General features: G+C 39.0%; 1 protein-coding gene across 1 annotated transcript in view; it reads right to left on the bottom strand.

The window, feature by feature from the left end:
- LOC141103388 (coagulation factor XIII B chain-like) overlaps positions 1-9,613 on the bottom strand; it is a 204,360-nt gene extending 194,747 nt beyond the window's left edge. Inside the window, 6 exon segments of the mRNA XM_073592917.1 lie at positions 177-359; positions 1,544-1,735; positions 1,928-2,095; positions 4,789-4,965; positions 9,342-9,432; positions 9,435-9,613. Coding sequence (XP_073449018.1) covers positions 177-359; positions 1,544-1,735; positions 1,928-2,095; positions 4,789-4,965; positions 9,342-9,432; positions 9,435-9,485 — 862 coding nt within the window. The 5' untranslated portion in view covers positions 9,486-9,613.
- Positions 9,614-10,782: the final 1,169 nt, after the last annotated feature.

The following is a 10,782-nucleotide window of genomic DNA, read 5'->3' on the forward strand; positions in this document are numbered from 1 at the left end:
ATCTGCACCCCCCTCCCCCCTGAAAGGTGCCAAATGTGACACCGGAGGGGGGGAGGGTTCCGAAAAGCGGAAGTTCCATTTTTGTGTGGAACTCCGCTTTAAGAATGTTTTTATAGATGCAAACAGTACAAAGCATTTGCTTTGAGATACAGTAATATAGACATGCTGTTACTTACTGCCACATGCTGGAGGCAAAGACCACTTCCCATTGATGCAGAAGCTTTCAGCCAACCCATTCATTTCAAAATCTTTGCTGCATTTGTATATCACAACATCTCCACTGTAGTATGCGTCTTTTGTAGTTGCTGAATCCAGTGTCCCAAATGGGATGGATGGTGGTTGATTACATTTCAAAGTCCCTTGAGTAAAAATGTTGTTTATTTATTGTCTATTTAATCTGTGTATCCTTTCTACACATAGAAGCTTATGACATCATACATTTTGCAGAAAGCACCGCCAAAAAAAAAAAAAAAGTGAAAGAATAGATTTGTACCATAGCTGTAAAAAGAGCTTGAGGGGAACTGAAAACTCTTCTTTTAAAGTGTAACTAAAGGCATAACGTTTTAAATAGAGTGGGGAGGGATTAGAACACCTGTCAGTTTTTACTTCTGTCTGTGGCCTTGTTGGGAGCTTGGCCCTCTCTATTTGTCCTGTTTACTATTATAATCGAAAGTGAAAGTTTAAGAAAATCCCAGATTTTGGGTTAACATAAGAACACTGGTGACCCTGGTGAAATACCAGAATTCCCTTACTTTGGAGGGATTTTCTTTCACTTCCTGTTTTGGCTATGGGACAGGAAGTGAAGAGAAATCTCCCCAATGGGACACAGATAGCAAAAAAAAACTGACGGGGGTTATAACCCTCTCTTACTCTATCCAAAATAAAAAAGCTTTGCCTTTAGTCACATGTTAACAGCTTCATAACCCCATAGGACTCTTGAGCATACTTGTAGTATGAACTACAGACCTTAGATAAACAGAAAACAGGAACAAAAGTGTATTTGCTGCTCATATTAATTTATTTTTGGCTTGTATTTTTCTAGGGTAATAAAACAAAGATAAATATTTCATAAAGATGTAAGGAATTAGCACCATACAGTGTGAATTTGCAATTAATTTAGCAAATAAGATGAAGTCTGCATTCACATCATTCAACCAATTACATGCAAGCAACCGTTTTCTTTTTTAACTTCCCTTGCACATTGCAAGTTTAACATAGCTTGAGCTTACAATAAATGCTCTACTCTATAGCAAATGACCCTTTGAAATATAATTGGGTGCTGTGGGCAGCAACTCCCCTTCCAATTCAATTTTCTTTGTTCCAATTTTCATAAATTACCCTAATCTAAGAAGGGTTATTGTGAGGTCCTTATCTTGTAAAATGGGATAATCATTGCACAGATGTATTTGCATCATGGCTGCAGATTTAAATTTAGTTTGCCAACTTTTTTTTTTTAAATGTTCTACCCTACAGGATGTTGCAGAAATGCCTACATTTTTAAGACTGAAGGATGTATTATTTAAAGTCTGTAAAAAGTACTTACTGACACACTGAGGAGGTGATGTCCATTTGTCATTTTGACAAAGTACAGATGTAGGGCCATGAAGTTTGAAACCAGTTTTGCATTTCATCTGAATTTTTTCACCATTAAAGTAGTCCCGTTTTTGTCCAATATCTTCAGTATTGTCTGGCTGTGGTGGAGGTGGACACTTGGACCTTCTGCCTGCAGCTAAAGCTAGACATAGTTGTTGATTCATTTTTAGACAACAGGAGTAAAGGCATGTAAATAGTTAGAGGTGCAGTGGTAACTGTTATTTACAGTAAGACACTAATTTAAATGTGTATACATGTACACACACAAATTAATGCGTACACATTACTTAATTAGTGTAAAGGAGCGAGAACATAAAATTACGGTAAAATTTACCTTCACACACTGGTAATGGTGGGTCCCATCCATAGTAATAACACTGGCTAATTGCTGGTCCTCTAAGTATCATTCCTTCACCACATGAAAATTTTCCCACTTGGCCATTGGAATAGACTGGATGAAGTTTATCAAAACCAGTGGATGGCGGTACAGAGCATTTTATTTCTAATAGAAAAATTGGATAAATATAAATCTAACATATAAAGCGCTGAACCCTCCTGGAACATATCTTTAAAAATAAAAATGCAATCATTTTTTACATTAGACAAAAAAACACACACACATATCACAACATATGAACCAAGTTCAGAAAATTTGATTGCAGTCAATCAATTGGAAGTGACCATGGGATTCAATAAATCCTGCAAACCTGTGCTGGAAGGTTGGGTTTGCGAACACCTGTAATTAGAAATGACTCTTTGTGTGAAGCGGTCATAAACATTGTTGCAATAGCCAGCAGGTCTAGCGTTTGTATTATAAGATCCCTAAATCAAAGAGAAACTCACCTGCCCGGAACCTTAATGTTGGCCCTCACATAATGCCAAAATTCTGTTAAGGCACATTTAGCAATATGCAAATATTTAAATATGGAAGTTAAAGTGTCCTAATGTATAAGGTGTTAATGCTTTCACTTAAAATATGGCTTATAAAAAAAAAAAAACAGTTATGCTCACCTAGATGGTTCCATAACCGATCCCAGCTGCAGCTGTCCCCGCCACCTCTAAGGCCGAGAACTGAGCGATCAAAGACCACCGATCACTCAGTTCTTGGTCTTCAGCCTACAGAGAGCAGGTGACTATCAGTCACCCGCTCTCTGCTCTGCTCTTTCAGGGCTGACTGGAGTAATGGGTTGAATGCTTCAAATAAGAGTCTGCTATGGACTTTTAGGAGGGCTTAACACATTTTGTTTTTGTAATGGAGTCTCCATTAAAATCCAAAGAAGACCAGAAGGGGTCATTTTGGGGGAACTCAATCCAATTTTTTAAATTGCCAGCAAAGAAAACTGCAAAAAACAAACAAAAAAAAAGCTCACACCAGACCAGACATATCGCTTGGTGTTGAGGCCAAATAATTCACTTTAACCTCATCTGACCACCTTAAACACACCTTGAAGATTCTGAGACCACATGGAAAAAGGTGTTATGGTCAGGTGAAACTAAAATTGAATTATTTGGCCTCAGCACCAAACAATATGTCTGGCAGGAATCCAGTACAAAAAACATCCAAATAACATCATTCCTACAGTAAAGCATGGAGGTGGTAATATTCTGTTATGGGGGTGTTTCTGTGTAGCAGGGATTGGAGTACTTGTCAGAATAGAAGAAAAATGGATGGGGCAAAATACCATCAAGTTCTTGAGGAAAATCTGCTGCCCTTTGCCATAAAGTTGTCAATGGGAAGAAGGTTTACCTTCCATCATGACAATGACCCAAAGCACACAGCAAAAATGACCACAGAGTGGTTGAAGGTGAAAAAGGTGAATGTCCTATATGGCCTAGTCAGAGCCCAGACTTAAACCCCATTGAAAATCTGTGGAATGACTGCAGTCCACAAAAAGTCAATATTAAATTGAACTGAACTTAAGCAGTTCTGCAAAGAAAAGTGGACAAATACTGTCATTAAAGCAAAAGGTGGTTCAACAAAATACTGACATAAGGGGGGTGATCTTTTTTCCAACTCAGTGATTCTGTTTTTGATTTTTCTTACATGTTGGTGTTATATCTTTCACTTGGATGTTATAAGTTGCACCAGTAAATACAGCTGGATAAAACAAAAATGGTATCTGTCTTCATTTGATGCTGCAAAGCAAAAAAATTTGATTATTTTAAGGGGGGGTGATTATTTTTCTATACCCACTTTAAATGTTCCCCAGGTTAGTGACCACCCTCCACTCTATGCTATTTTCTCACACTGCACTCTCTTTTTTTTTTTTTATTTGACAAATTCTGCTACCGATTGATGTTAAAGGGATTCAGGTTTGGCATTTCAGCGGGTTCAGGTTTGGTGAGTCCCTGCTGAACTAAACCTGGAACAGTTTGGCTCATCACTACTCAATGATAATGGTGCAGGTTTCCAAGCGTTCTAAGTATGCAGTAAATGTTGCTAGGAAAAGTTCATACTTTACATGACCTATCTGGTCAATTTGACTACCAGCAGTATTAAAAATGCAGAAAGACAACAGATGTGAAAAGCACTACCGTAATAGTCAAGTAAAGCAGCAGCAGCAAACCTTTGTTTTTCTCCTTCATATACTACTCACAAAAGTCAGCTGCTGACTTGTTTTGCTCTCCCTATCGATATAGCATATGAGCTATAAGAAGTATTGCCATTACTTATTGCACCTAATGAGGCTGGAGAAAAGTAGACATTTAGCAGGCAAGTGAATCAAAGTAGTTTCCAGAAGTAAAATTCATTGGTTGCAGGGAAATCACAGAAAACACATAGCCATAATTTAAATAAATGAGGCCCATTCATAGTATATAGCCTGTAGGCAGAGATATTTTTTTTTTGTTTTGTTTTTTTTGTTTTGCAAAAAGCCCTGTCCATACGCACTATACTTTTAAAAGCTAGCTAGTGACTGCAACTTTTGCCATCCTCACAGTGTAAAGTGTGCATCCAGCCAAACTGATCTATAGTAATCATAGCCCTCTACCCTCGTCTGTGTCTGGGTGAAAAACAACCCCTTGTTTGCAGGGAAGTGTTCTGTACTGTAAAAACAGGTTCCTTCCATTTGATGTGTTGCCATTCAATAGATGAATATATATACTGTATATACATCTATACTGTATATATTTATAGAGAGAGAGGAAGGAAGGGTGGAAGGAAGGATGGAAGAAAATACTACTTGTTTGCTGTACCAGAACATTGTAGAACAGCTGACCATCCAGATAAAAGGCACTCTGCTTCTTCTACAATATTTCTTTGAGCTGTCATATAACCGTCATCGCACTGATATTGGAGCCACTCTCCAACTTTAAAAATTGTTTTATTTGGCACATAATTTCCATTCTCCAAGTTTGAAACTTTACAGATACCTGCAAATAATTCAACAGAGTTAATGTGCAATTCAAGCATTAACATTTGTAGGCGTTTGATCTTGGTGATAGTTTACTTATAAGTTCTGGGGTTCAGCTATGTTCCACCTCAGGTTTATTCTCCTTTAAAATAAATGCAGTTTAATGGTTACCTTTTGCCCAGGAAATACTGTATATAAAATGGTTTCTGGGCACAAGACCTAAGGCTATTAATGTAAGTACACACAGACATTCTTTAATATTATCTTCAAACCCTAGATTGAGAAACAGTATTAGCTTATTTAATAAGTCTATGAAGGTTCTCGTTCATACAGGTCATGACATACCTGCTTCATACTGGACATGCCCACACACCTATGGTTATGCTATAAAGAAAACACTGTAATTCTATTAAAATCAATTAGAAAAGAAAGGTTAAACTGGGTTTTAGGCTGGACAGTTTGCTTTTGTGTATATCATTATTCTTGCAAACTGTAAAGAAATGTAGTCTGGGATGAGTAGTCATAGATTGCTCAGGCAGCCTTATGGGTATATAACAGCAGGAACTGGAACAAACTTGTACAGAGTATAGAAAGAAGTATACAAGTAACAACTGTAAATAATGACATCTACAGGCCAGAGGTGTGAACACCACATATTCCCCTCATAGTGAAAAATAGTCCTTTTTCTCATCCTCAATATTAAAACAGACAGCAACAATGCATAGAATTAAATCATAAAACAGCACTATGCATTTTAAGCACATCACATAATCCTTGGTCTACAAAGGAGGCCATTGGATCATTTAACTTTATCTAGGCAGTCTAGGCCTCTAGTTTGGAAGTTATTAGTAGTAATAAGAAAACGTCCTTCATTAAATTGAACTTCTGAAAATCCTGACTAACAGTCGGCACTGGGGTTTTACAGAAGTTGATTGGCTCCTGCTGCTGTCAAGCAAATCCTGTGAAAAGGGAGCAGGGGCAGGGCTGAGCCACATTCGGTGTGTCAATCAATGCACACAGCCCAGCTCAGGATCAAGTCTGCACGAGTGCCCCCATAGAAAGTGGCTTTGTATGGGGGCACTCAGAAGGGAAGGGAAGGAAAGCAAGAGCACAAGCGGGGGAAAGAGAAGGGGAAGTTCGGGGACACCCTGTGCAAAACCATTGCACAGAGCTAGAACATATTCTATGTTTATTATTTTAGAAAAAAAGAACCTTTACATACACTTTAGCTCTTGCAGGCTTACACCAACTGCCACACACAATGTGCTCTGTCAACATCATATTTTGCCTGGAGTGGGGGTTTAAACTTACTTCTTTTGTAGTGAGGATTAGCAGAGCCCGCTATTTTGCCTTTGCATATCTACACCATATGTGGGGTTAGCTTCAGGTGAAGGGTGTCAAGGACTCAAGAATTTCCTCTATATCAATCATCAATCGTGGACTCCTTCACCATGTGTAGGTAAGAAACCTACTTTATATTACCAAAAGTATTGAGACACCTGCCTTTTCATGCACATGAACTTTAAAGGGGTTGTAAAGGTAAACATTTTTTCACCTTAATGCATTCTATGCATTAAGGTGAAAAAACTTCTGACAATACCGTCGCCCCCAGCCCCCCCCGTTTTACTTACCTGATGCCTCGAAAGTCAGCTTCGCGTTCCCGACATCTATTCCTCCGCTCACACTAGCCGCTGATTGGCTACAGTGGATGAATTGGAAGCAGCGCAGCCATTGGCTCGCGCTGCTGTCAATCACATCCAATGACGCGGCGCGCTGGGGGGCGGGGCCGAGTGATACAGTGAGCGGCTATAGCCGCCGGCTGTATCACGGGAACGCGCCCGCAAGCACTAACCACCATGCGAGGGAGCTCGCATTAAGGTGGTTAATGCTTGCGGGGAGGAGCTGAAACAGCCGCCGAGGGACCCCAGAAGACCAGGTTCGGGGCCACTCTGTGCAGAACGAGCTGCACAGTGAAGGTAAGTATAACATGTTTGTTATTTTTAAAAAATAAAAATTTTACCTTTACAACCCCTTTAATAGCTTCCCATTCTTAGTCCATAGGGTTCAATATTGAGTTGGCCCACCCTTTGCAGCTATAACAGCTTCAACTCTTCTGGGAAGGCTGTCTACAAGGTTTAGGAGTGTGTCTATGGGAATGTTTGACCATTCTTCCAGAAGCGCATTTGTGATGTCAGGCACTGATGTGGACAAGAAGGCCTGCCTTGCAGTCTCTGCTCTAATTCCCCCCCAAAGGTGTTCTATCGGTCTATCGCTCATCCATGTCTTTATGGACCTTGCTTTGTGCACTGGTGCACAGTCATGTTGGAACAGGAAGGAGCCATCCCCAAACTGTTCCCACAAAGTTGGGAGCATGAAATTGTCCAAAATGTCTTGGTATGCTGACGCTTTAAGAATTCCCTTTACTGGAACTAAGGGGCCAAGCCCAACTCCTGAAATGCAACCTCACACCATAATCCCCCCTCCACCAAATGATTTGAACCAGTGCACAAAGCAAGGTCCTGACCTCAACCCAATAGAACACCTTTGGGATTAATTAGAGTGGAGGACTGCGAGCCAGGCCTTCTCGTCCACATCAGAGCCTGACCTCACAAATGCACTTCTGGAAGAATGGTCAAACATTCCCATAGACGACACTCCTAAACCTTGTGGACAGCCTTCCCAGAAGAGTTGAAGCTGTTATAGCTGCAAAGGGTGGGCCAACTCAACATTGAACCCTACGGACTAAGACTGGGATGCCATTAAAGTTCATGTGCGTGTAAAGGCAGACGACCCAATACTTTTGGCAATATAGTGTATGTGACACACCTACACTGTCCAAAACCCTGCCAGCCAGTGCCTACAATTATACATTTAATTGTCTATCTATTTCAAGTCCCTGAGTATTTTCTATTCACTAGTAGAAACATACTGCCTCTAACTGGCAGATAAAACCACAAGTGAAAACAGTATTTTTCCTGGAACAACCTTTCAATAAAATTCACACATTGTGCAATGTTTACGGTAACTGCATATGACACAATGGTAACAAGCAGGGTTATATGGTTATTTTAAGCAATAGAGGGCAAACAGTCCGTTATCTCTATGAAAAAAAAGAGGCATTACTGGGAAATCCACAAAAGCACACAAGGTGTTGAAGATGTAAATGTTTTCTGACCCATGCCAATGTATCGTTTTATTTTTGATATAGTGAGGTTAGAGTATGATAATAGGTCAAGGTATATATTTGCTTTAATTTGATATTGAAGAATGTGACAGTATATCCTGCTTGACACACTTCATATTAGTACAAATATATACAGTAAGAAGTCTTCTAAAATATACAGAGAAATGTATACATACAACCCTTAGCCCCCTCCCACCACCACCACCACCATCACTACCACTTCTTTGAAGAGGGTGTAGAACCTACTGGAGTCCTAAAACACACACTTGCGCATCCTTGCATATATCCCATTACCAAACGCTCTGCTTGCGCCCTCTCTCACAATGGACCCTCGGGATCACACTACCCCTGTATGTCTTCTCCACTTCCTCACATTCTCCTACTTTGGTTTAACAAGCTCGTTATAGCTTTCATGTGTACAAAGCATCACATATGTATCATAAGCCTATGATCTGTTGAATGTATTACATACAATTTATTTTCACTTTGTACACAAGTTGATGATGTAACTCTTTGTACTACCAAATGCACATGCACTGTTGTCACCTACCCCTGATGCACAATTAAAACAATGAACAAGAAAGTGTAGAAAAACAATTTGTATTTAATGCATCCTACGTGGACCAAAATTGGAGAACCTGATATAGACTTAATTACAGTATTATCATTTAAATAAAAATCGTATTACAACGCTTTCACATTAGCAACTATATATTTGGCAAATGTAATTTTTTTTTTTAACAAACCCAAAATTAAGCCTTTAAATTTTATAAGGCAAGTGAAAATATTGTAAAATAAATCCTTTTTATCCCTTTTACTAACAGTATAAAAGTATAAAAGCTGTCAGCACGTAAAGTAAAAACTGAATTTGAATATTAAATAACAGGTCAGGCCATTCAATACAAATCCTGCAGCAGAGAATATTGGAAAATAACCCCAAACCCACCCCCATATTCATTCAGTGCTTGACAGCTGTGTTCAGAAATAGGCCATATTTTTTTTTTTTTAAGAACAAAATTACATTTTAACCTATGCCATTTTTTTTAAATATATAAACATGTTTTAGAAAAATCATGGTCTAAGAAATTGGTAATCTAGTCTTATCGGTTTCTGCTTGCTGTACACCTTTCATCACTTCCTTCTAGATTATAGACTGTCATTCATTAAAAAAAATAAAAATAAAGATTAAAATGAATTTAAAAAAGTTTTACCTTGTTTATTTTCCTGTGCAAAAGGTGTTCCTGGGCATGATGCAATAAACAGAGAAATAAGGAAGATATATTGTCCCAGAGAGATCATTCTTATGCCAGTACAAAAAGGTTAATAATGAAACTGTTTTGCAAGAAGGAGTTCATATCCTTCCCTGACTGATGTTTCCTGCTCACAAATATTATCTGGTGAATCTCAAGCCAAGTTTTCTTCTGCAGCTACTGCAGCTACATGTCTGTGTTGCACAAGTACCTGTAAAGCTTATTTATTAAAATAGTCTAAAGCTAGGGTAAATGTTCGTTTAACCAGCGGATTGAACAAAGTAAAAAAAATCCTTGACTTTAGGGTCAAAGTGCTCAGGGTGATGCATAGCTAATACCATATACTGTTCTGGAATCAACAAGTTCTTATATGTTGCCAGGAGTTACTATGCTTTACTGTGATTTGCCTTTGTTTCAATATTTAAATAAGTTAAGTTTTCTTGCCTTAATATAAGTAAAATAAGTTAATAAAACCTGGATTATCAGTAACGTGCTTCTGAGCACAGGGAACTACGCCAAAATGTACACAGAGAGACAAACTGTCCAAAATGCCATTTATTCCTAACTCTTTATTTGACTCTAGTACTGAATTCATAATCTGTTCAACTCCTAGGGGTTTATTTAAAACAAATTTGCATAGCAATTCACCCACTGAAAGTAAACGTACATTTGTTCTGTGGAAATGGGGCAAGAAAATAAATATTATTATGCTATGTCCTGTGTTGCTTGAATGCGATTGATTTAAAAGATAAATTCACCTTTACAAAAAAATAAAAATAAATGCAAACTTTTTTGCAGGTGCAATGCCATGGTCCTGCAGACTGTGTATCTGTCTGGCCGTACCTCCAATAAAAGCAGGCTCTCTTACAGGAAGCTTAAAAAACTGCCTAAAACAATCAGCGGCGTTCTGGTACACAAAGGCTGTCGGAACTTGTAGTTTACCCATTCACAGAACACTGTAAATGGATGACATGGCCGGCTGGGCGGAGCCACGCATGGCCATGTTTTTTTTATAATTGTAACAGCAAGCTGGGGGGGGCATTTTTTTTGAGAATGGGGACTCACAGGGTACGGGGGCCGGTGCTTTTGTAACATGTTACATGTTACACCCTGAATATGGGTGTAACATGTAATGCCCTGTACACACGACCAGTTTTGCCGTCGGAATAAACTCAGAAGGTTTTTCCAACAGAGTTCCAATGGAATTCCGCTCAAGCGGTCTTGCATACACACGGTCACACCAAATTCCGACCGTCCAGAACGCGGTGACGTACAACACGTACGACGGGACTAGAAAACGGAAGTTCAATAGTCAGTAGCCAATAGCTTCCGTCTCGTACTTGCTTCAGAGCATTCGTCATTTTTGGTGCATCGGAACAGCATACAGACGATCGTTTTTTTC

Source organism: Aquarana catesbeiana, linkage group LG07 (assembly GCF_042186555.1).
Source record: "Aquarana catesbeiana isolate 2022-GZ linkage group LG07, ASM4218655v1, whole genome shotgun sequence".
Lineage (NCBI taxonomy): Eukaryota > Metazoa > Chordata > Amphibia > Anura > Ranidae > Aquarana > Aquarana catesbeiana.